Source organism: Narcine bancroftii, chromosome 5 (genome assembly GCF_036971445.1).
Source record: "Narcine bancroftii isolate sNarBan1 chromosome 5, sNarBan1.hap1, whole genome shotgun sequence".
Lineage (NCBI taxonomy): Eukaryota > Metazoa > Chordata > Chondrichthyes > Torpediniformes > Narcinidae > Narcine > Narcine bancroftii.
In genome coordinates this window covers 8,806,090-8,832,736 of record NC_091473.1, presented here as the reverse complement: position 1 = coordinate 8,832,736, position 26,647 = coordinate 8,806,090, and the positions used below count along the sequence as shown (strand labels likewise).

The following is a 26,647-nucleotide window of genomic DNA, read 5'->3' as shown; positions in this document are numbered from 1 at the left end:
AGTGTGGGCTAATATCGAATTATCTAAGATTGGTGAGAAAAATATGACCATTTATTTATAAATGGAATTGTTAATTATTAATAATGGTCCACCAATTTTGAGACATTGAATTGAATTATGGAATGAAATAAATGATGAGGTATGTATGGAGGGGAAAATTTCAGCAAAAACACCTCTGTATCAGAATAAACTTTTTCCTTTTACCCTTAATAATCAGTTTTTGAAAATATGGAATCAGAAAGGAATTAAAACAGTACAAGATTGTTATGAGGATGGCTATTTTATTTCTGTTCAGAGAATGAAAGAAAAATATGAAATTCCAAATAATACTTTTTTTTGTTATTATCAAGACAACATGAACATTGATTACAAATTACAATTATCAATTCTATACAAGATTTCCTGTAGAATTCAAAGTTTTTCTGTCCCCTTCCCTCACCCCCCCCCCCCCACCCCCAGCCCCCCACTCTATCCACATTTAACATTTAGCCAACCACAGTTACACATAACATTCAGGACATTCACAAGAAAGGTATGAAACAGGTTTTTGGGTTTGTCACATCACGGTGGCTAAACTGTTTGTTTTTAATGAAGGTGTATTAGTTAGGAACTATAAGAGTGAGCTTCAAGCAACCAGAAAACTCAATTCTCCCGCATCTACTGATCCCTATCAGGGGTTTTACTGTACTAGGTTTTCTCAGTGTAGGCACCCAAATAGCTTACCTCTTTATTGCTGGATCACATGACTTTCATGTCTTTCAGGATCATTATGAAGGTCACTACATTACCAAGCTGGGGTTCTCCATGTGAGTTGTTGACCATAATTGTTTTGTCATTGTGTTTTATCACTTAGGTCACTGATGGGGCCACAGTCGCTCTTGTTCCACGTCTCAGCAAGCACATCCATCATGAAAATCATGATTACATTGCAGGAGAGAGTGAGTGAAAGTCTGCATCCTTGTTGCCTGTTCCTCTCGCAGCTAAGCTTCTAGGAGGAAGCTGACCTTGGAGAATCAATAGCTCGAATTCCAATGTTCTTTTATGCAAATTGTCCAGTGGGATTTGAATTTAAAAACCCTTAATAATTCAGAAGTTTTGAATTTGGCATTCAAGTTGAATTTTCCAATATAACCATATAACAATTACAGCACAGAAACAGGCCATTTTGGCCCTTCTAGACCGCACCAAACCAAGTACTTTCCTACCTACCTACCTGTACCCTGCCCTCCATTCCCCTCCCATCCATATACCTATCCAATTTTCCCTTAAATGGCAAAATGGACCCTGTCACCACTACTCCTCCTGGAAGCTCATTCCACACAGCCACCACTCTCTGATTATAATACAGAGAAATAATTTGGGAAACATGCAGATTTGTTTAAGAAAGCATTTTGGAAAAACACTTCAGATGCCATATTAATTCTCGAGCATTTTTTTAAGTATATGCACTTCTGTACAGTAAGGAACAGAATAGCTGATTAGTCTTAGCAAGGTCTCAAGTGATACTTTTCCAATGCAAAATCTGTTCTTTGAGACAGTGTCATTGATTTTTTTTCATCCACCGTAGAGCTCTTTGTTTAATCTTTTTTAAAAAAATAGCTCTTTCAGCAATATGAAAAAGTTCCTCACTGTTGCACATGTGTGTTAACCTAAACTTGGAGTAGAAGCAAGAGTCTATTGGTGTGCACAGCTCGAATATGGTGTCATATTCAACATGGACTAGTTTTTACCTCCATGGAAGAACTTTCTCTGATGTATTCTATTCTTTTTATTCCTGTCGCCTCCTCTTCTCTCGGTTCAGAAACCCCAATGCTGGAAGATGCAGATGAAGGAGGGATCAAGGTCTGGCATCTGGTCAAGGCCAGTGAAGAGCCCGAGCTCCCCAAACACAGACGAGGCAGCTTGCGGGAACGAGAGCGAGCCAAAGCCATTCCTGAGATCTACCTTACACGCTTGCTGTCCATGAAGGTAGGGATCGTAATTAAGGTTGTGGCAATCTAGAGACTGTTTCTTGTTGATTGCCTCAAATGGATATGATGGGGATAATTAGTTGTCTCTGATTTACCCAAGGAAGTCCATCTGTACTAGTGAAGATAATTATGTGTAGCTAGTATTGAAGCATACACGATTGCAACAGAGGTCTTTTCAGTATTGTGACATGCTCCATTTTCCAGGGCACTCTGCAGAAGTTTGTGGATGACCTCTTCCAGGTGATTCTCAGCACGACCCGGCCTGTTCCTCTTGCTGTTAAATACTTCTTTGATCTCCTGGATGAACAAGCAGTAAACCATGGGATAACTGACGCAGAAACTATTCACATCTGGAAAACAAACAGGTAAGTGAAATTTGTTGATGCAGTCGACTCATCCATTGTGTTTGCCCCAAGTTGAATTGGAGTGGCACCTTTATATCAGCCTACCCATCGCACCTCAAGGATGTAATCGGGTAAAAAAAAAATGGACACCAAGCCAAATGTTCGATCAAAGCTGTAGCTCAAAGGGTTGGAGAGTCAGCAGTTTATGGCTGTTTACAGCAATAGTTCTCAACCTTTTTCTTTCCACTCACACACCACTTTTAAGTAATCCCTGTGCCATCGGTGCTCTGTGATTAGTACGGTGGGATGAGAGTGGGAAGGGAAGGGTGAGGATCACTGCTCTAGACCCATATGATACTGAAATATTTTGCGAGAGAGAGAGAGAGAAAACAGATTTGAAATGGTGTACATACGTCAGTAAACAGCAAGTCAGGTGAAATTGAAAAGGTCACCGTCTAAAAACATTTGTTGTCCTTATTTTTAATCTTAATATTACTTAGTATTGCTTTCCTTTAAAATAATTATATTCAGCATTAATTCAAATAAAAGCAAAATTGATCAAAAAAAGATGTTCAAAACAAAACTCAAATAGTTTAATCATTGAAATGAATACCAATAGATTTTCGATTAGGTCTTCCTCAACTTCCTGCCTATCCTGACACTTTGGTGAACAGCACTCAGAGAAGACATTCTCCCCATGCCATGCAGACAAACAGCAACATCCTTTAGCTCCCATGGAAAATTTTAAGCCCCCCCCCCACCCCCCTCCTGCCCCTGCATTCACTCAATCTGATCTACAAGTCCTTATCTCTGGAAGAAGTATTGGGAGGTGGTTAGCGAGGTGCAGTTGGGGAGAGGGGCAAGTAACTGGCAAGACCAATCATAAGGAGAGTCGGATACAAGGTGACGGCAGCACTGACCTCCTGCGGTGACGATCCCCTAAAATGGAACAGGGTGGAAAGGCATTTCGTTCTCTCACAATGTTGAGGTGACCTGTGCATTGTGGTTTACATCTGGAGTGTTGATTCGTTGTAAAGAAATGATGCTTTGTACATGGATCAAAGTTCTCTCAAGTGACCTCCCTCTCATGAGAGTTGTGGGCCAAATGCAGACTTGGTCGAATAGGCATTATGGTCAGCTTGGTGTTGACCATGCAGTATAACTCTGTGTCAGCCAGTAACTTTGCACAGTCACTAGTCAAACCTCAGATGTATCTATGACTTTGTAAACCTCTGTATGGTCACCCTTCACTTCAAGGAAAACAGACCAAACCAATCCAATCTCTTTTTATAACTTAACACTGCTTTCTGAGAAAGGGAGGTTGACCAAATCAAACAACTGTGTGGTAGAACCACTCTATGGGGAATTTTTATTGGTTGAACATTATGATTATATAGAAAATGAAAATGCATCAAGTATAATTTTGAGTGAAAAAACGCACAAATGCTGGAGAAACTCAGCAGGTCAAACAGTGCCTTTATGTAGCAAAGATAAAGATACGTCACCAACGTTTTGGGCTTGAGCCGTTCATCAAGGTGTGATCTACAACTCAAGTATAATCTTGATATCTTACACTGGAGTGAACCGATCAACAACTAGAGCAGCGACATTTTGATGTGCAACACTCTGTCCCCTTTTGATATTGCCAGTTGCTACTAAGTGGCTAATGGTTCAGGCAGAGTTCAGTCCATCTTCCTTGAATCAGTCCAATGGGTTTCATTACTTGGGTTATTCTGACATCATTAGTAGATAAATTGTTTATCGATCCATATTTTGTGTTCCATTGTTAGAGATTTGTGTGGAATATTATATTCAAATGCAGGCATCCGGGCTTCAAAGAGTAATTGCTAGTGTTAGAGAGGATCTTGGAAAAGATCATGAAGAAGGTATTCCAAGGACGAAAATAGACAAACTTCAACAATTTATGAAGATGCTTCAAAAAAAGCCCTTGATTCAAGTCGTTGAGGGCTGTAAAATGTGTCAAGACAACCTGGGCTTATAAACTTTAGATCTTCTGTTTTCTTTTCCAGCCTGCCTCTTCGATTCTGGATTAACATCATCAAAAACCCACACTTCACCTTCAATGTGCAGGTGTCAGACAATGTGGATGCCATGCTCTCGGTCATTGCCCAGACTTTCATGGACTCTTGTACTATTGCTGAACACAAGCTGGGTCGGGTGAGTATGCCCACTGGATGAAGTAAAGTTGGCAAGAGGGATGGTCTCCAAAGGTACAACGGTGTCAAATGAAATGCAACTTTATTTTCCAGCAAAGCACTTTCTCTTAAATAACATCTTTACATTCTTGAACTTCCAAACAAATTAAGAATGTCATTTAAAAATATCTTTTACAATTATAAAATGTAGGTAAGGCAGCAAATAATTTCACTGCAGTCGAGTCCCAAAAAATACATAAAGGTTCCATTATTGTCACATAATACAATTAGAATGTAACATTCCTGAATTGCTTTGACTTTTGTCTACACTAAGGCAGGCAGAGAGTTGCCACTTTGTCCAGTGCCCCTCACGGAAACCGACAAGTACTGGTCTCCCCTCCAAGTACTGACCAGTCCTGAGCCTGCTTAGTTTCCGAGATCAGGCAATCCCAGGCTTATTCAGTCTATTGTATAATAAAATAATCGCAAAGACTTTTTTAGTGATGTTGGTTTTGGATTAACTATCAGTCTCGCATTTCAAAATCGACCTAAACAAACTTTTCAGTTGCGAACTGAATCTCCCAATTCACTTCTCTACTCCAGAGAGTTGGAGATGCTGAGTTGTTCCAATTATTCAAGGTCAAGATATATTTTTGAACTCCAGGTAATGAGAGATGAGCAGGGAAATGGAGTTGCTAATCAAAATTTGTGGCTCAAAGGAAAACTGATGGAGAAAGGTGAGATTGCAACTGTTTCCAATGCACCAAGGTTGGCATGAAGGCTGTCAGAAATTATCGAGAGAATCAAGATATTAGGACACCTTGGCTGAGTTGCACACGAACAACAACCTCACACTCAATGCCACCAAAACTGATTGTTGACTTCAGGAAGGAAAGCCAGAGGTATACATTCAGTGATCATTGGGGGATCAGAAGTGGAGAGGGGGAGGACATTTAAATTATTGGAAGTCACTATCTTGGAGGATCTTTCCTGGACCCAACACACCAATGGCATCGTAAAGAAAGCACGTCAGCACCTCTACTTCCTCAGGAGTTTGCAGAGGTTTGGTGTGACGTCAGAAACTCTGGCAAATTTCTATAGAGGTGTGGTAGAAAGTGTGCTGACCAGCTGTATCACAGTTGGGTATGGGGACACCAATACCCCTGAGCATAAAGCCCTCCAAAAGTTTGTGGACATCACAGGTAAAACTTTCCCCACTATTGAGTGCATCTACAGGGAATGCTACCATCGGAGGGAAGCAGCAATCATCAAAGACCTACGACACCCAGCACGTTCTCACTGCTGCCATCAGGAAAGAGGTATTAGATTCACACCACCAGGTTCAGGAACAGCTGCTACCCCTCCACCATCAGACTCCTCAATGACAAACTCAATCTGGGACTCATTTAAGGACTCTTACTTGTGCACTTTATTGATTTTTTTAATTCTCTCTGTATTGCACAGTCAGTTTGTTTACATTCACTTTCTGTTTACAGCTCTTTAATTTGTTTACATGTTTACATTGTGTACAGTTTATTTTTGCACTACCAATTAGTGGTAATTCTGCTGAGTCCGCAGGAAAAAAGAATCTCAGGGTTGCGTGTGATATCATGTATGTACTCTGACAAGAAATCTGTAATCTTTGTTTTATGAAAGTGACCTTGTAATTTGTACACTTCAACAGATGTTAAATCCTGCATTGCGAGGTAGAGCAGCAATGGGGGAAATGGGTCAGCACTGTGGAACCCTAAGTCTGCCAATGAGACAAGGTCAAAAGGAGTTGAATAGGGTGAATTACTTAGTAAATGGATGTTTGGCGGGAGAAGGGGCAAAACAATACAGGTCTATTAGCAAGTAATGGCTTGCGGGTCTCTGACGATGAGAGGATTCACCTTAGTTCCCATGAACTGTGGCAGCAGCAGGTCATGGGTCTTGACGACTGTAAACTCTACCAACTAGTTCACAGAGGGCTTGATCTGCAATGATGTGTCAGTTAGAACCAGAGAGCATTACAGCACAGAAACAGGCCCTTCTTGTCTGTGCTGAACCATTTTTCTACCTCGTCCCACTGACCTGCACCTCCAGACCGCTCCCATCCATGTACCCATCCAAGTTCCTCTTAAATGTTAACATTGAGCCCATTTATATAAATCAAAGTTACACAGAATAATTCTTTGGCAACAGTATCCCTGTGATCTCCACTCCTTTCACCACTGTGTGCTCCTTGTTGAAGTGCTCACTGATATCACAGGTCGGAAATTGTTGCACTTCGCATATTGTTACATTTTGTTAGGATGCCGGAGGCTCAAAGAGGAAGTAAATAACTGCACTTATTAAACAGTTCAAATATAAGAAAAAAGGAGTGTGTCTATGTGCAAATATGTTAAATTCACAGGACTAATTAGCAAAGCAGTTGATCAAAGCAGGTGTTATTGTGGAATTTCAAGGCAAGGGGTGAAAGGTGGGAAACGCAAAATGATAATTTTGTTCCACCTGGAATATTGGTGCATTTCCACTCTGATCGGGGGAGATAAATACGCGAGGTCATTGCAGCTTTAGGGTGAAAGGGGAGGTGTATAAGGGGAACCTTGGGGGAAAGTTTTTCACTCTTGAGAGTGGTGGGAGTGTGGAATGAGCTGCCATCTGGTGTGGTGAGTGCAGATTCAATCTTGAGTTTTAAAAATAAATTGGATAAGTACGTGGATAGGAGAGGTCTGGGGGGTTATGGAATAAGAGCAGGACAGTGGGACTAGCTAGTTCTATTGGTCGGCACAGACCAGAAGGGTCGAGTGGCCTGTTTTTCAGAGCTGTAATGTTCTGTGCTGTTTTGAGCTCCAGTGCCACTTTGTTGATCCTTGAGTGAAGTTTTTGTCACGCATTTTGTACATTCTTTTGCAAAGGAGATAAAATAAAGAAGTAAGACATGAAAGTCTGCAGACACTGTGGCTGAAGTTAAAGCACACGGTGCTGGAGAAACTCAGCAGGTCAGTGTCCTTCATGTGGCACAGGTAAAGATACAAAACCAACATTTCGGGCTTGAGCCCCTCATCAAGGTATGAGCAAAATGTCGGCAGGCATCTGAGCAAAAAGGTAATGGGGGAGGAACATGGTCCCAAAAGCAGGAGGTAATGAATGGGTGGATAAGGGATGGAGGGCACAGCAGCCAACAGGGGGAGGAGGGACAACCAGGTGAATAGAGAGGGAAGGAGGTGGAGAGCTGAGGGAAGGAATGGGGAAGTGGAGGGAAGAAGTATTGGAGAGCAGGTTAGCAGAAACCAGAGAAGTCGACGTTAATGCCGTCCTGCTGGAGAGTGCCCAGCCAGAAAATCAAGTATTGTTCCTCCAATTTATGGGTGGTCTTGGAGGGATAGTACATGAGGCCATGGACAGACACGTGAGAATGTGAGTGGGACGCAGAAGTGGTTGACCACTGAGAGATCCCTGTCATTGGTGTGGACGGAGAGAAGGTGCTCAGTGAAATGATCTCCCAGTCTGCGCCCAGTCTCTCTGATGTGGAGAAGGCCACAAAGGAAGCACCAGATGCAGTAAATCAGTCCTGTGGATACACAAGTGAAGTGTTGCTTCACGCAAGGTCTGTTTGGGGCCCCGGACTGTGGTGAGGGAGGAGGTGTGGGTGTGTGCAGCCCTTCCTGCAACCACAGGGATGGCGCCAGGGAGGGTTGAGTGAATGAGGGAGTCATGGAGGGAGCAGTCCCTATGGAAGGCAGCGAGAGGGGAAGATGTGTTTGATAATAGGATCCTGTTACGTGCTGGAAATTCCAGAGGATAATGTATAGGATTTGGAGGCTGGTGGGGTGGTGGTTGAGGACAAGGGGAATCCTGTGTCTGGGGCCAGAGCAATTGAGAGGGTAATGGAGGAGATGCAGGTGAGGGCTGAGTTGATGGTGGTAGAAGGGAAGCCACATTTGTGGTAGAAGGGAAACATTCCAGATTATCTGGACTGGAAGACTTCATCTTGGGAGCAGATATGGCACAGATGGAGAAATTGGGAGAAGGGAATGGAATCCTTGCAGGGGACTGGGTGAGACGAAGTGTAGTTGTGGGAGTTGGTGGGTTTAGGTCCAACAATAAAAGAGTAAAGGTTCACAATTTTGGTTAAGACCTGATATTTGAGATGATGTATCCGAAATGAAGTGAGCATCATCTTTTTATCTATTAACACAGAATATTAATAATAGTTTATTTCAGATTTATGGTCAGAGTACATACATGACATCACATGCAAGCCTGAGATTCTTTTTTTCCTCTAGGTGAGGTAGAATTACCATTACAGATTGTGCAAAAGATAACTGTACTCAAATAAACAAATAAAGAAAAGTAAACAAACTGAGCAATACAGAGAGAGAGAAAAAAATATCAGGTGCTAAAATAAAGTAAGAGTCCTTAAATAAGTCCCTGATTGAGTTTCATATTGAGGAGTCTGTTGGTGGAGGGGTAGCAGCTGTTCCTGAACCTGGTCGTGCGAGTCTTGTGGCACCTACACCTCTTTCCTGATGGCAGCAGCGAGAACAGAGCGTGTACTGGGTGGTGTGGGTCTTTGATGATTGCTGCTGCTATCTGATGGCAGCGTTCCCCGTCAACGTATGCAATAGTAGGGAGGGATTTGCCTGTGATGTCCTAGGGCTCTTAATGTTGGGAATCTACAGTCATGTAGAAGCCAGTGGAATGGGGATGTTTTTAATGGTCTCCCCATGATTAGTTACAAAGCAGCAATGGTGTAAGTTTAAAATTTGCCTGTGAAATTGCATATGATGCAAATAGTTGTAACAAACTATGTTAATTGCATGAAAAAAGATTAGAGCATTCAAAAATGGCTGGAAAAAATCTCCAACAATAATGAGCTCCTTGTAACAAATTTCCGGTGGGAATGTCTGCATTCAATGTTTACTCAAAGGTGTGCATTCTCAGATAAGGTTTCTCAACAATGTGTACAAAGGACCAATTTATATCTGATTTTTGAGAATCTGGTTTAATTCTGCAAATGTGAGATAACACCAGAATATCCATTATAAACCCATCCTGTGTGAATTGCTGCAAAACACCATTTCTGATATTAATTTATACAAAGACTTGTATCTGTTGGAAGGAAATTGACATTGAGGAATTCTGCTGCATAGTAATTTAATATCAATTCCACTGGCTGCATCGATATTACATCATCATCTCACGACGACTGTGGACTCCCATCATAATTTTGTTTGCCCAGATTTAGACCAGTTTGGATTCTACAAAAGCAGTACCAATAGTTTTTTTTTTTAATCTGTAAAATTTTTAATTTAGAGACATACAACATGGTAACAGGCCATTTTGGCCCACGAGTACATGCCGCCCAATTAACCTGCAACTCCCGGTACATTTTGAACGGTGGGAGGAAACCGGAGCCCTCGGGAAAAACCAATTCAGACACAGGGAGAGAACATAAAAACATCTTACAGACGGTGCAAGATTCGAACCTGGTGCCGTAAAGGTGCTGCACTGACCGCTGCGCCAACCGAGCCACCCCATTTTTTCTATATAAGAAAATAGAGACAATACAAGCAATTATGTTTTTTTATTGACCAAACAGTGAATTAGGATCTCGTCAGGGAAAGCAGATAAAGATCTGGGTGAGAAGGTTTGCCAGAATACTTCCATGTTTGTGCTGTACCAGCTGATTTACTTTGAATTATTAAATCTAGGTTCAGTGTTCCTGAGTTTGATAGAAAAATGTCTGATGAATATTGTGCAAGATCCAGTTAACCACTGCTCTCTCCCCCACCCTCAACTCCCAGGAGAAGAGCCTGTCAATACTCACAACCTGGTCTGTATATTTTTAAATAGCCAATGGGCATTATCACCAAGGAGTGAGTAACCTTGGAGTTTTTCACCTTGCCGTTTGCGTGAACTGGCCTGCTAGCAGCAGTGGAGGCTTGGTATTGCATTGACGGTGACCTGCTGATTCATCCCCTCGTGTAACCATGATCCTGACTCAAATGTTCACTGTGAAGCTGCTGAGAAGCTTCCTGACAGAATTTGTTGGCAAGAGATCCGTTTTCACTCGGCATGTAACTGACGTGACCCTGTTTGATACTCTTTTATAGGATTCTCCAATTAACAAACTGTTGTATGCCAGAGACATCCCTCGCTATAAACAGATGGTGGAGAGGTAAGAATCCCCAAATCCCATAGGGATCCCACTGTGCTGAGAGGCCCAGAACTCTGGGTGCCCAGGCAACCACCAGAAAATGAAGCTTAACTTGCCACATGTTAGGAAAGAGAAGTTTCTTTACAGTGGATTTTTAGACTTCCTTTCATTCCCCACTTTTCTTTCTCCCCCCCCGCCATTCTTGACATAATGTAGATTTTTATGGTAGCACAAGTCTTTTCACTGTAATTTGACATTTATAATTAGAAGGTGGAAGATGTATTTTGCCCAGGCTGCATATTCTGTGGGGAATAATGAAACAAATGCAGTTTGGCTAGTTAACAAATATTGCTGAAATCATAGAGAAGGTTTGTGCCAATGTCAAATAGTCTCCTCCCAACGAGATGGAGACAATTATGGTTTTTACACATAAAGAATGTTATTTTTGCATCGTTAATTTTCACACTTACCTTCTGGAGTGGCCATTCACACAGAACAACCTGTGTACGAATATCGCTGCATGTTTAGACAGAGTACTATAGGTGTGGTACCTACATAGGCTGGACATGGGTCGACTTTCCCCGTGACGTATGACGTACATGTCACTGCGTCTATGTCATCAGTGTCATCATTCACCTGCATCCCAAATAGTCCCCCAGACAGAAGAGCAAAATGGCTCCAGATCCGCAGATCCTGTTAAGGCCAGCATCTCTCCAATGATTCCACATGGAGGTCGACTGCTGCTGGTAAGTAAATGTCACTTTCTGCACATTTAAATCTCCCACGTTGCAACGTCGCGAGCTCAATGGTCCATTGCGCATCATCATTGCATTGTATTCATTCGCCCATTGTGGCGGGCCACCTACAGTTCGGTTTAGACTGCAGAATACTCTCAAAAATGTCTAGGGCTGCCGCAGGTAAAATTTTGGAATGGGACTGAGTCGCTTGTTTCCGTTCTGATCTTTTTACACAGACTGTGTTCTGGGAATTAGGGAATAATTTCCCGGAACACAGCGGCTGTGTAAAAGAAACGTAATTGGCTGTTAATGGAGTGAATCAAAGGAGTCTGCAGACACTGAATTAAGTAAAGACACAGAATTGCTGGAGAAACTCAGCAGGTCTCACAGCGTACATAGGAGGAAATGTATATAATTGACGTTTTGGACTCTTCAAGGTATGGTAAAAAGCAGGTAGGTGCCTGAATATAGAGATTGGGGGAGAAGGGAGGAAAGGGTGGGAGGAAAAGCACAGGGCAAGAGGCGATAATCAGATATGGATAAGAGCCTTGAGGAAAGGTGAGAATTGAATGGGGGAGGGTTATGACTTTGTGAATGCAGAGCTTGAGGAAAGGAGATGGGGGGGGGGGGGGGGGGAGGGTGCTAACAGAAACCAGAGATGTCGATGTTAATTCCATCTGGTTGGAGAGTGCCCAGACAGAATATGAGGTGCGGTTCCTCCAGTTTGTGACTGGTCTTAGTCTGGCAGTGCATGAGACCCTGGCCCTGGACATACAGGTCTGCCACCTACTATGTGATCCCATCACTAAGCACATCTTCCCCTCTGTTCTTCTCGCCATCTTCTGCAGGGACCGTTCCCTCTGTGACGCCTCTCTTTCAACCAATTCCCCCCTAGGCGTGTACCCCTGTGGCTGCAGGAAGTGCTCCACTTGCGCCCACGCCTCCTCCCTCACCTCCATTCTGGGCCCCAAACAGTCCTTCCAAGTGAAGCAACATTTCACAGGGGTCATCTACTGTATCCAGTGCTCCCGCTGTTGTCTTCTCTACATCAGAGAAACTGGACACAGACTGGGAGATCGTTTCATTGGGCATCTTCACTCTGTTCACTGCAATAGCATGGATCTACCAGTGGTAGCCCACTTCCCTGGCCCATTCCCTTGCTGACATGTCTGTCCATGATCCCATCCACTGTGACCACCCGCAAATTAGAAGATTAACACCTCATCTTCCATCTGGGCACACTCCAACTGGATGGCATTAACATTGACTTCTCTGGTTTCTGTTAAAACCCCTCATCCCCACCCTCCTTCCCCCGTCACCTTTCCCCCTCTCTCCCTCCTCCTCCCTCCCTCTCTTTCCCCTCTCTCCCTTTCCCCCCTCTCTCCTTTTCCCCTCCCCCTCCCTCCCTTTCTTCCCCACTTATCTCCAGCTCTGTATTCACAGAGCCACCCCCTCCTCCTTTGGTCTCCTCCTTTTGTCCTCCCCCCCCCCCCCACCTTTTCTTCCTTCTCTCCCCCCAACCTTTATTCAGGCGCCTGTCTGCTTTTGTTTGCCCATACCTTGAAGAAAGGTTCAGGCCCGAAACGTCGGTAATATACCTTTACCCCCTATGGATGCTGTGAGACCTGCTGAGTTCTTCCAGCATCTCTGTGCTTTTTACTTTGGCTGTTAATATTGCTTTTAATGCATTTTATCATTTATTTCTCTGGTGCAAACCCTTCCTCCTCCTGCACTTAAAGTGAGAAAAGGCATCATGGACAAAATCCAGCAGAAGGTATAATGGGTATAATGCCAGCTCCTGAACCAGAATTGCATCTTTATTTATTATCTGAAGAGTGTAACGGAGGAATTTACAACCAAGCTGCTTCTCCTGTATAATGACCAAGAGGTGCACAAGTGGCCTCCATTCATAATGTCTCCAGAGTTACAGTGTTTCCTCACAGATTGTTGTCGCTCCACCTCACCATCCTTGCTCAAAACTAGGCCTGATGATCACCATAATCAGATTCCTTATCCTTAAATCAGGTGCACTCTTTCTGCCACACTCCGAATGTAACAGATTCCTACTTTTTTTTAAATGGTGGCACTGACACTGGTGTGAACCCTGGTAGAGCAGCGCCACAGCGCTGCTCTGACGGGTTCAAACACCTGGTCGTAATGCAGACGGCTCCGTACAGCGTTAAATGGCCCATTAAAGGAACCAACGGTGTCTTTCAACTAAAATCCACACGATGGCAGCGTCTGTGCTCAGCAGCAGCTGCGAAGGGTTGCAAACACTGGAGTAGCAGCAGACCAATGCAGAGCACTCCCCCATCACGACCCTACAGGATGGTGAACATGGCAGCGGGTCAGCGAGGGGCTCAGTGCACGAAGGATCTACACAGGCTGCGGGCGACTTGCGGTCAGGGGAGCTGCACGGGCTCTGGTCTGCTGGGGACTGGCTCAAGGGAGCCGGGTATCGGAACCGGGATTCGAGAGGGTGCCGAGGGGAACGAAGGGCTCCTGAATGCCCTCGGGCACTGAAGGCTTCCCGATCGTGTCGGAGGTTTGGATCTGGAGCTCGGGTGGCCGATGGATCAAACAGTAGTCTGTGCGGCTGCAGAAGCTGCGGGAGCGCTGGAGGAAAATCCACGGACACCCAGTAACTCATAAGGGCCTCTCATTGGCTTCTCTTTCCTTTGTATTGTAAGGGGTTTTGTCGACCCTCATGTCTGCCTTACAGCAGGCAGGAGGCAAATTGATGTAACATTACAAATTCTGTACTCTTGCATGTCATTAAAGGAATCTTGAATATTTTGGATCTCTTATTTCTATCTCTACAATGTAACATTTGAGAGAAAGATGATCATAACAGATCCAAAAAAAAAGTTTAAAGTTAAAGGTTTCATTATTATCACATAATATTACATTTAGAATGTAACATACATGTAATTCTTTAGCTTTGTCTGCCATAAGGAAAACTGAGTCACCACTTTGCCCAGCGCCCCTCATTGATGAATGACGAACTTGCAACCCTTGGCTTACAAGACCAGTGCTCTAACCACTGAGCTATCAGAACCTCTTATGGCAAAATGTCCTGATATGAGGTGCAAGGGTGCTGCACTCAACTTTCCCATCCGAGCTATTAACCTCAAAATTCAAAAACCAGAAGAACAATTGGAGGGGGGTATTTGCCACTTCAAGTTTGTCACATGTACTAAAGATACCGCAATGGAGGTTGTTTTATGAGCAGACTGGTTAGCCATCTCGTACATAGTACAACAACGTGCAGAGATAAGGTGAGATCAGTTGGTATGGAGCAAAGACTTTTTTTTTGTTAATTGTGGGGTCCGTTCAGGAGTCTGATAATGGCAGGAAGGAAACCGGCCTCTGTGTAATCTCATGATTGTCTTCCTGATTACAGGGCAGAAAGGAGAGTGTGGCTGGGGTGGGATGGGTCTTTTTTTTTTTTGAGAACAAAGAACATTTATTATACAACAATGCAAAGTTCTTCTGCCTCCTGGATAGGTTTGGCATTAGGCAATCCTGCCTGCCTACGTGCTGTTTCTTTTTTTTTTTATTTTTTTTATTTTTCACACCATAAATCACATTAGCCATGATATACACTATTTCTTTTTCACACATATACAGTGACTTTTTCTCTCCCCCACCCCCTCCTCCCAAGCCACCCCCCCACCCCCCCCCCCTCATCCATTTTAGGTATACAATCTAGGTTGCATTAAGCCAGTCAGACAATGTTGTCATTCAACAAAAATACACCAGAAATTCTACTGAGTCCATTCTTTTCTTTCCTTCTCCTTCCATCAACTTAGGTAATGTTTGTCCCCGGTAGGTTTTCGCTATTGTATTTAATGTAAGGCTCCTATACTTGTTTGAATATTTCAATATTATTTCTTAACCTATATGTTATTTTTTCTAATGGAATACATTTATTCATTTAAGTTTAGTAGTTTCTTCCTTTTAATTTGGTTATGTATTCCATTAATATTTAAAGTCATATAGTTCAGTGTAGCCCTTTTATATTTTGTTTGTCTTCTCTTTCCGTTTTTCCATCATTACCTTTCCTCCTTTTCCATTTCTGTTTTCTTATTTTCAACTCTTTATAAGACAACATTCCTACAACATCCAACATTTTCCTTATTCTCCTATTTCTATCTTATTTATCCCCAATCTCCCCTTCCCCTCCTGAGTTGTCCTTTATCCCTTGTCGGACAACCACATCTCCCCTCTCCATTTGGATTTGCGAATCCACTCGCAAGCGTCAACTGATTTTGCAGTGACCGCTATTTCCCCCCACCCCGCCCCCCCCAGAAAAGATTTCACTTTTTATATGTCACAAAGGTCACTCTTTTAATTCCCTCCTTATTCTCTCTATTCCATTACCTTCCCTTATTAATTCTTGTCTATACTATCTATATTTTCCTCTAAGTACAGATACATTCACGTATGCACATTGTCTCTATTCACTCTTATACCTCTTTACCCGCATACATATCAATCGTGATCATTTTTACTCTCATTACCCGTCTTCATCCCTCAGTCTATTTTTGTCTTTACCCACATACATATCCATCGTGATCATTTTAACTCTCATTACCCGTCTTCCTCCCTCAGTCTATTTTTGTAATTGTTCTGCAAATTTTCGTGCTTCTTCTGGATCCGAGAATAGTCTGTTTTGTTGTCCTGGAATGAATATTTTCAATACCGCTGGATGCTTTAGTATAAATTTATACCCTTTCTTCCATAAAATCGCCTTTGCTGTATTGAACTCTTTTCCAAGGGTGGCAGGAGTTGGAGATATAGTCACTGGAGAGGAACCTAGAGCTGCAAGTGTGCATTTGGTGAGAGAATTGTTCTGCTTGTCATCTGCCTCTTTGCCGTGTTACAAGATCCTGATGGAAATTGAAGCTGGAGCGCATTTTTCCCACTGGCTCGACCCAAGGTGGCAGTGCCAAGTTGGCCTTGTCTATTAATTATATCCTCTGTGTCCCTGCTGTGGGATATGCTGGTAGAACTGTCAATCTGAAATACAGGTCTCAGTCGCTCATACAAAGTCCTATACAATCTGCAAACCATAGTGTTCCTATGCCTCAGACTTCTATCTTTTATCACTACTTACTTTTAGCAATAGGAATTGAAATCTGTCCCAATAGGTTGACACCAGAAAATGCATGGAAAGTTTGCAAAATGTACAGCGCTGTTTGGTAATTTCTAAGACACCAAGCTCAACTCTTAGAGATTTCACCATCCTGTCCTGTTACATGCCTTAACCAAAGCTAAACAATGACAAGATGCATCAGATTTAGTGAGAAATGTCCAAGAACACAGTGGTCCTTGGGACTGTGAAAGAGATGGGAGTGGGGGTGGAATGGAGGTGGGAAGTGTAGTGGGCCACAGAATATATTTCTAGGAATAAAAGGAAAAGGCAGAATTTGGAAATGACTTTGAAAATGCTCCGAGAATCCAGCAGATCCCTCAGTATCTGTAAAGAAGCAGGAATCAGAGAACTTTTAGGGTACCAACAGCGTCAGAAAGGATTCCAACAGGGTCTTCGTCTAAAATGCCAAGCTGACTTTTTCTCTGTGTTGATCTACTTGATAAGGTCTGGAACCTAATTTTTTTTTATTTTGGGAAGGTGCTTGCTATCAGATGCAACTGACCCAACTCTGCTGTGTCTGGCAGGTACTATGCAGACATTCGACAGACCATCTCAGCAAGTGACCAAGAAATGAACTCTGCCTTAGCTGAACTGTCCAGGGTAAGTGATTATGAGCAAAGCGATGTTTTGGAAGTAGCTGTAATAATAACTCATGCCAATAGTGTCCCTGTAGTTCAGAGACTGTACAGTCTTGTGCTTAGACGGCCTGCCTCTACGGTTGCATGGCGACCAGTTGTTCTAAGTCCAGAGGGGCTGGCTTCAGGCGATCGATGGTGAAAAGTTCCTCTTTTCCCCCCAATGTCCAATGTGAAGGTGGGCCCATTGTCACGCAGCACTTTGTACGGCCCTTGGGGATGGAGGCGGGTGCCTAGCCGTGGTGGGTGGGCGGGGTGGACCGTTCCTCAAGGAAGGGCAGAGCAGAAGGTGATTGAGTGCTGTGTCTAGTACACAGTGATGAGTCTATCCCCTCCCTTGCCCTCCCAATCCCCACCCCCATCCTCATAGAAATAATCTATATATGCAAAAGGTTTTATGTATCATAAAAGAAAGAAAAAAGTAATAAAAGGGGAAAAAAAAAGAAATACTGTGGTATCTTGGATTACCTGGAGTGTCACATTCCAGCACATGGGAATTAAACAGATCTTATATAGTCATTTCATACTCAGGAAAAGGGTTAACACAGGACACTTTTACCTATTTATACCCAATGTTTGCATGTACAGGCTCCAAATTTGCAAAAATGTAAGATATTTATTTCTCAAATTGTATGTAATTTTCTCTGAAGGAACACAATTTTGAATTTCTGCATTCCACCTTCACACAACTAAATGTGAATCCAATTTCCAAGTCACACAACAGAACTTCAGAAACAAGAGGCCTTGTGTTTGATTCCTTCTCCAGCCAACTTTCTCTTCTTTTACAGAATTACTCTGGCGACATGAACTCGCTTGTAGCTCTCCATGAGCTCTACAAATACATCAACAAGTATTATGACCAGGTATGGAAAAGCAGGCACAAATTACAGGTGAGGTTTAGTATGGGCCAGGCATAGTCAAATCTTGCCTAAACACTAAATTCCGTTAAACTCTAATGTCCATGAAACCATCAGGTCATCATTCGAAACTTGTAACATTCGCCAGGGAAAGAAACCAACTATCATCAGCTAGTTTTGCCAAATGCAGACCCTGTTGTGAGTGAGGAAACAGGTTTGGTAGGTCTCAAAGGCAAGGACTCTGGATGCATAGTTTTGATGGGGAAAGATTTTATTTACAGAAAGCAAGTGTGGGAAATGGGAACAGATGCAGCACACACATGTGTGCGGATACACACAGAGTTTACAGCAGCCATAGGAAAGTAATAGTGGACAATTAATAAAGAACGTGGGGAAAATGGTGTGGGAACAAAACACACACACACACACAGTGTCAGGGTTTTGCCATAATTAGGTAGAGGGTGTTATGACTGGTCTTGTCAGAAGTATCTGCAACCCTTGAGCAAATTAAAATAATCTAATCCGAGCAAAAGGACTTTTTCATGTCCAAAGTGCAGTCCTAATTTGAGGACTGAAATCTTGATATTTATGATCCAGGGACTGATTAGAGATCGGTGCTGGGTGCCAAGCCTAATCTTTGCAAATGCCATCCGAGCTTTTGTCTGGAAGTTCTGCTTGTGCACCCTGGGTCAGGATGTGTGCTGTCAGGGTTGGAGAGCCAGAAAAAGAAATGCCTGGATATTGTCTGAGGGAGGTATGCACTGCCTAAAGGAATCGATGCCATAAGTATTCAGCAAGCATTAACGGAAAACTGCTGGCACCTTTTGCATTGTAAGAGATCGCCTGTCCTTGTGAGGGCGCTGAGAAAGATTAGTCTGTCTGTCCAACAGATTATCAATCCAGATTTGGCATTGAGCTATCTTGCAGATACTAAAACATTGAAAGATGTGAACTTCTATAAGACCAAAGGCTGAATAACAGATTTTGCTTGTCTTGCAGATCATTACGGCACTAGAAGAGGATCCGACTGCGCAGAAGATGCAGCTTGGTTACCGGTTACAGCAGATAGCTGCATCAGTGGAAAATAAAGTCACAGACTTGTGACAGGAGAAACTACTGAGGAATGGTAGAAGGGAGGACTTGGGGCACTAATGTAGGGAGGGCACATCGAGACACTACTAGCTCTGTCCACCGGTCACAGAGCGCAGGAGTGCCTCACAGGAACGTGATTCGCCTGTTGCTCCAGCTATGGGATTGTGGGGAACCACACTTCTGTGATGCGTCGGGTTTCGCATTACAGTACAAAGGAGTATCTTACCCAATCCCGAACCACTTCAATGTGCACAAGAATGTCTATGGAAAGTTTTATATTTTAGATTATTAAGTGTCTTAGCAGACATCACATAAACTTAAAGAATCGGTACAGAAATGGACAAATGATGTTAATATTTTTTCCATAAGAGATTTTAAATGTTTTTTAAACTAATCCTAAACACATGTATGCCATTATATATAGGTACTTGCAAGGTGATATTGGAGAATGGCACAGATATTGAGGCAAAGACACAAGCTGTCACAAGATAAAAATGTTGGACCATGGTAATTCACAATGACTGACTTCAAAATAAATACAGGGGAGACCACAGTGGGTGTTGTCTAGTGATCTATTAAAGGACCATACAAGCACCCGTTTCTGGCCAGGAGGTGAGGAGTTTAGGTCCTCTGCTGGATCTCTTGGTTAGTTTGACGAGCATTCAGAAACAATATTGCCAATTACTGTTCCAGCAGAGAATTAAGCCATTGTTAAAAGAGGTTATAGAATGTGGCCCTCCCAACGAGCTCCATGGGCATAGTGGTCTCTTGCTTTGCAACCCGTATCTGCCAGAGAGAAACGTCTTCAACTAGGTCAGCCTTCCTCTTGAAACTCATGGAATGGAGCTTGTAAATCTGGTCCCCTGATGTGGTCTTATCTATTGGGCATTGATGCACCGGGTTTCGCGTTACAGTACATGAAATGGAAGTTCTCAGTTTTGATCTGACATCTCTTAAAGCACAGCCCTGCTGAGTACGACAAATAGTCAGTGTTTTGCCTCTCATGCTTCAGCCATTGATGGAGTATCCAAATCTCCTCGTGGTGATTTAAAATAAGTAAGGCAACTGCAGCTGAGACTGATGGCAGTCCAGCAGGTTTGAGACCACAGTTACGAACAGTGGAAGATTATTGCATGGTTGGCATTCCCTGTTGGATCACAATTGGCATACTAGTTTTCAAGGGCTGAACTGTATCAGAAACTTTTATTATAAAGAGCACCGACAGTACTCACCCAAATAGCCAAAATTTAAGCCAGGCAACATCTTGATTCAAATTTATTTCAAATCTCATTTTACTGAAAGTTTCCATGAGAAACTGGAGTTACATTGTAGGTGTTTGTGATTTGTCACCAGCTGTCCTGAACTATTACATAGATACCAAGATTCTGGTTTATTTGTTAGGTTATGTCAGTATCACTCTATTGAGTGATTGATTTCTCCTGAGCGACATAACCACCAGAAGTCAGACCACTGGTAATTTTTAAAAATTCTTTATCTGAATTAAAAAGCAATACCTTTTTGGTCTAAAAATACCACAGTCAGATAACCAGTGTTCGATAGGAAGTGAAGTGAATTCCGAGTGGAAATGGTAATCGGGTTGTGCATCGTGGGACCCTGATTGAAGTTTTTAAAACTCTTCAATATTCCATGAAGATGTGAGTTTTTGTTACTTCCCCCCCCCCCCCAAAAAAAGTAGGTTTAATTATATTTTCTATTTATTGTAAAGAAAATAGTATTTTCTGCACATCCAGTATTCTGACAGCAGTGTTAATCTTGAGAGGAAAATGAAGGCTAACATAGTGTGTTGAGTAGCAGATATTTTTCCTTTAAGGGCAGGATCTCTAATCATTCTTCTGTGTTGGAAAGTACTCAGGAATGTTATTTTAGTACGGATGGGGCTTCACTTTCAACCCTGATGTTCAAAATCGTATTGACTTTTTTTTTGTATTCTATCAATTAACAATATGGTGTTTTTTTTTTAAAAAGATCCATGATAAAACTCCATCCAGATTTTTGTCGCAACTCCTTTATGTCTTTTGTCCTGGATTACTGAAGAAAAGTAGCTGTACACCTCATGGTGGTAATCTGTCAGAAGGATTCTTTTTAAAAAAAAATGATATAACATGGGAAATGTCAGTGGCAGTAGCTAATTGCACAGCTTAAATACAAGAAAATAAATCGTGAAGGTCTGACTAGTCACCATGAACTGAATAATTTGATTGGCAATGAAAGAGCAATTCCATCAAAATCTTTATGGGCCACTAAAATGTGAATTTGGGTAAAACATTGTATCTCGGGGTTCTGTGGTGGAAAAATAATGGCTTTTGTTGAGATCGTGAACGAGCTTCCAAGAGTGTTCCAGTGCAGCCCAAGGCAATTGCCTAATACTGTCATTTTTTCCTGGCATGTATCGGGGGATGAGTAAAAGTGGTGAGATAGCTGGTGACATTCAGTGCAAAAAAAAATTATGACGACTGTATCCTAACCACTAAAATAGAGGGTTTTTTTTTAAATCTTTTACAAAACTGTTGTAATTTAAAAAAAAATAATAGTGTGCATTTATTTATTTAGTGGGCAAACACAGATTTGGACACTGATGTATTTTTTTGAGTTTTAACATTATATTACTTCAAACTAGCACTTAACCTGCCTTGCTTAGCATATTGACAATTTGATGATAACAAACTGAACAACTTGGACACTTAAGCCATGAGGTGAAATGATATTGAGGTCTGTGTCCCTTTGTGTAAAAGGGAACTCTCTCTTGGATCCTAATCCAGCAGCAGAGAAGATGAACACAAAATCTCAAAGAGAATGATTACGTTTGGTTCTTAACATGCGTCATTTTGAAGTGAATGGCCATTGGAAGATTTGGCACTTGCATGTCTGCTACTCTGTTAATCACTTGCTTTCAAATGATTTAGTCAAGAAATTAACACTGTTTAAAGATCAGACTAGATTTGTACCATACCCATTCAGAGCACATGGCTTTCAAGATGGTGGATCTTTGGGGCAGTATGCCAGCAAGAAGGGTAGAAAGTGGCTCCATAATAGGACTGGGTTTGTTTCTGTTGACCCTTCTTTGCTGCGGCTGTCTTGAGAATTGTGGAGAATGGACCTCATTGCTGTACTGTTGCACACAGTGTATGTCAGGGGTTCTCAACCTTTTTCTTTCCACTGACATACCACTTTAAGTATTCCCTATGCCATTGGTGCTCTATGATTAGTAAGGGATTGCTTAAGGTGGGATGAGGGTGGAAAGGAAAGGTTGAGAAGCGCTGCTCTAGACCCAGTTATTACTGAAATGTTTTGCTTGAGAAAAATTGTCATTGGCCCACTTCCTCTGGAGTTCTGAAACCGTGCACATAACGAGTCAATGAAGGACAATTAAAATAGTGGTTTTCAAACTTTTTCTTTCTACCCACATCCTCTGGTATGTGAGTGGAAAGGAAAAGGTTAAGAACCACTGTTGTCGACCTATTAAGTCACCTTTCATCCTTTTTTGCTCCAAAGAGAAAAACCCCAGCTCTGTTAACCTCATAAGACATGTTCTCCAATCAAGACAAATCCCCTCTGCACCTCTCCATCGATCCTCATCCTTCCTGTCATGAGGTGACCAGAACCGAGCACAATATTCTGTGTGATAACAGCAATTTTATTCATCGTGATTATGAATATGCTTTTGAATTGTACACCCATAATAATAATAATTAGGTGAATTAAGGTTTAATTCTCTCGAAAGGGCTGGTTATAGTTTATATTGCCTAAATTTGTAGAATCCTGGTTTATTCAATGGAGTGGGTGGGGCTTACTGTGGATTATTGGCTGAAACTGATCATTTAGGTGACCAAAATTTTACATGCTCGACCCACAGTTGGACGTAATAATTGTTACAAACAAGGCAAACATGTTAATTAGTTATTCATAGGGATACCTATTAAAATGTTAATATTTTTTAGATCTACATCATGGTAACAGGGCATTTTGGCCCATGAGTCCGTGCCGACTTATTTACACCCCATTAACCTACACCCCTGGTACGTTTCGAATGGTGGGAGGAAACCAGAGCCCTCCGGGGAAAACCCACGCAGACACAGGCAGAATGTACAATTCCATCAGCACAGGAGTCAAATCCCGGTCCCAATCGCTGGAGCTGTAAAGGCATGGCGCTAACCCCTACACCAACCATGCCACCTTACAATGGACAAATGCAATTTTTTAAAAATCTTGCTTCTTGGGCATATAAAGTGCACAGAATGAGCATACATGAGGAGGAAAAAGGATAATTATAAAAAAGAGGAAAAGCAATGAAAATAAATATGCACAGTTGGAAATAAATGGTAGTGCAAGAATGTTGCTGAGTCAATAGTGCAGAAAGGTCTTTGGTGGTTTTCAGTTAGTGACCTAGTAAGGCAGGTTGCTTCAAGAGCCGGAGTGGGTGGGGGGGGGGGGGGGGGGAGGGGGCTGGTGGGGTGGGAATAGTCTTGAACCAAGAGTCGCCAAATCTCTCAATGGGAGCATCTCTCCTTTGATGGCAGCCTTTGTGATGTCTTCAATGGCCAGAGGTCAGTACCTCTGATGAATATACTCTTCAACATGTTCAAGTTCTTTATCAATTTGCAACACCAAATGTTTGTTTAGTAAAATAACACCTGACTTACCCAATTAGCTGCATATATTTTCCCCAAAATACTATCACCCTATTTTGAACTGCATGTTCAAGTGAGATGAAGAATTATTCATTGTACATGTTAAGAAAAATAAATCTTCCTAAATTTGAGGCAGGGGGTGGGGAGGAGAGATCTTTTTCATCCCTTAGAATTTGCCAGTTTAAAATAATTTTGAATCATTCAGTGTATTTGAAAGTTATTTTATCCCACACAATTTGATAGAAATATGGAATTCAACAGCAATTTGTCAAGAATCAATGTAAAATAATGTCAATGCTTGAATAAGAAAGCTGGAACACTGTTTCTCAGTGTTTTGTAACACAGTAACAAAACGCTTAAAATGTGACATGTTTAAGCCAAAACATTTATTTGAAGTAAGCGAACTGCACAGCAATTTGGCAGAGGAGCATCCCTTGCCTTTTAGTAAAAAGAAAATTGAGCCCAGACTTTGCAAATTAAGCTGAACTTTCGCAATGATGGTATGTGAATCACAATTTTCGCGGTGTTGAAGATACCGCCTCAAAACGCCAAAGAGCTGGGTTCAATCCTGACATGGGACTCTCCACATGACTGCGGGTCTCCACAAGGTTTTCCCTCCCCATCCCAAGGAAGTGCTGGTTCCTTGGCCTCTCTAAATTTCCACAGCTGCGTAGGTGTGCGGTAGAAATCTACAGGGAATATTAGAATGTAAAGAATAAGGATTTGGATTGACGTCAGATTAGGGGCAGTGAGGTTGATGGCCACATAAACTCGGTCGGGCCAAGGGTTATGTCTGCACTGTGGCTCTCTTTGAATCTGGCAGCAACTTAGTAAGTATGCACATATGCCATTAAATGTGAAACACAAAAGCTGCTGTCTGTAATTTTGTGGTTTCTTGGAATGTACTTCTTTATTGTGGTCCGGGAATCAGTGGAGAAGTTCAGATATTTACAAATTATTCTCACTCTAAAATGTCCTGAAAATGATGTGCTTCTCAATGCAGAGGTTTGTGAGTTTCTTTTATCAGTTTATTAAGTCAGAATTACTATTTAGAAAACCCTTGCCCTTTTACGTGTGGATTTTAATTCCCTCAGATAATTTTCAAAATATGATAAAGTTAACATTATTTTTAGCTTTACCCCATGAACATGAATTTCTGTCATTGTCTTTAAAAATATGCTAAAAACCTCATTCAAAATTGTGCTTTATATCGCCTGGTTGGGTGTCTGTGATTCAATATGATTCAACCATCTGTGTGCATTCCCCTGGACCTGATGTTGGACAACCAGTGATATTGGAAAAGAGGGAATTGTCTGCCTCAGAGTTGGCTTAATCTTTGTGGATATGTTTTTCAGAGTCCAGTGACCTGCATTGTTACTTTTCTCTGGTTCCAACTAGGCGTTGTTTTGAGAAAACTGCATTATAAATTCAGGACTCCACCTTTTAACTCTTCCAACTCTTTATCTGATTGAGTCACAACAAAGATTTTCTGGATGCAGATGTACAAGCCGAGTTACTGTTGGACGCCAGATGAATGGAAATCGTGAAGATTGTATTTGCGGTTGCTTTTTTTGGTGGAAGGAGCCCCACAGCACTGTGGGTATTCTGTGGAGAGTAAACAAACATTCTGTTTGGAAAGCCATTCAGCTAATATCTACAGAACTCTATACTTCCTGCATAAATGTCCATGGCAAGACACAAAAGTATCTTTACCCCTGAACGAGGGGCAAAAAATTTAGACCTTTTCAGAGGAAAATGCCCCTGTGTAGACCAGCAGGAGATGCACAATGAGAAATAACTTGGTTTTAAGTAACGTCTTTCATGTTGACAGGCCACCATCAGCAGTACTTTGAAGCCAACAGTTCCTCTTGCAATAATTATATGGTCAATGCAGAATGTTATTGGGGAAGGGAAATAGGATGTGAAACAGACCACAGGTCATAATGGACGGTCTGCGGGTCAAATTCCTGTTGATCTCCTGACAACCTGTATATGTGAAGGCTGGAAGACTGGACATTTGGACCAAGGTTTTGGCTCTCTTCTTGAGTCTTCTGCCAATTAACAAAAACCCTGCTTGTGTTTGCTTTTTTTTTCCTGCCAAGTGCAGGATCTGCACAGAAACCTGGTATTGGGCATGTCTGACACCACTTGGTCTCTGCCGGAAATATCGGGTGCTGAATCGCACTGACTTGCAGATGTACATAGTAACAGTGATGTATTTATATACTGAAGGAGTTTAAAATGTTTGACTGCCTAGTGTAAGATAATGTGTAGAGCTGGCTCTGCAGTGAGCACAGATTTGTTAATTTTTAGAAAAATCAGCAATATATCTGTAAATAACCAAAATGATTAGCTTCTTACTGTAATCTTTATTAAAGAATACAAATAAAACTTTACAAAAAAAGTAAGCATATTTTTTTTTCCTGATTTATATTCTTAAATGTCCCCTGAACAAGTGTCTCAGATAATCCTTCACACAAATGTTACAGTCCAGGAATTTGTTGGCAAAAAATTCTTGTCAATTCTCATGAGATACATTCAGTGGCTGTTTGACCCTTTGACTGAATCTGTGCAACCTCTCTGAGCATTCCTGTCAATTATATACTGTACCCTCATTATTTTCTCCTATCACCCATTACCATAGAATGCTACACCACAGAAAACAGGCCATTTGGCCCCTCTGGTCTGTGCCCCCCACCATTCCGGTAGACCCACTGACCTGCCCCCCATTCTATAACCCTCCAGATCTCCCATCCATGTATCTATCCAACTCATTCTTGAGATCGAGCCCACATTCACCACATCAGATGGCAGCCCATTCCACACTCCCACCACTCTCTGAATGAAGATCTTACCCCTACTGTTCCCTCTAAACCTTTCCTCTTTCAGCTTAAAACTATGACC

The 26,647-nt window shown here is 42.1% G+C and overlaps 1 protein-coding gene across 14 annotated transcripts in view; it reads left to right on the top strand.

The window, feature by feature from the left end:
- LOC138763089 (plexin-B1-like) overlaps positions 1-26,151 on the top strand; it is a 300,451-nt gene extending 274,300 nt beyond the window's left edge. For 13 of the 14 annotated variants that reach the window (XM_069936698.1, XM_069936695.1, XM_069936696.1 and 10 more), the window contains 8 exons: positions 854-938; positions 1,802-1,968; positions 2,175-2,335; positions 4,345-4,492; positions 10,572-10,636; positions 17,035-17,110; positions 17,934-18,008; positions 19,002-21,286. In XM_069936698.1, the coding sequence (XP_069792799.1) occupies positions 854-938; positions 1,802-1,968; positions 2,175-2,335; positions 4,345-4,492; positions 10,572-10,636; positions 17,035-17,110; positions 17,934-18,008; positions 19,002-19,106 (882 nt within the window). In that variant the 3' untranslated portion in view covers positions 19,107-21,286. Of the gene's footprint in view, positions 1-853; positions 939-1,801; positions 1,969-2,174; positions 2,336-4,344; positions 4,493-10,571; positions 10,637-17,034; positions 17,111-17,933; positions 18,009-19,001; positions 21,287-25,141 lie in introns of those variants that run through there. The other variant, XM_069936701.1, reaches the window with a different exon arrangement.
- The last annotated feature ends 496 nt before the right edge of the window (positions 26,152-26,647 follow it).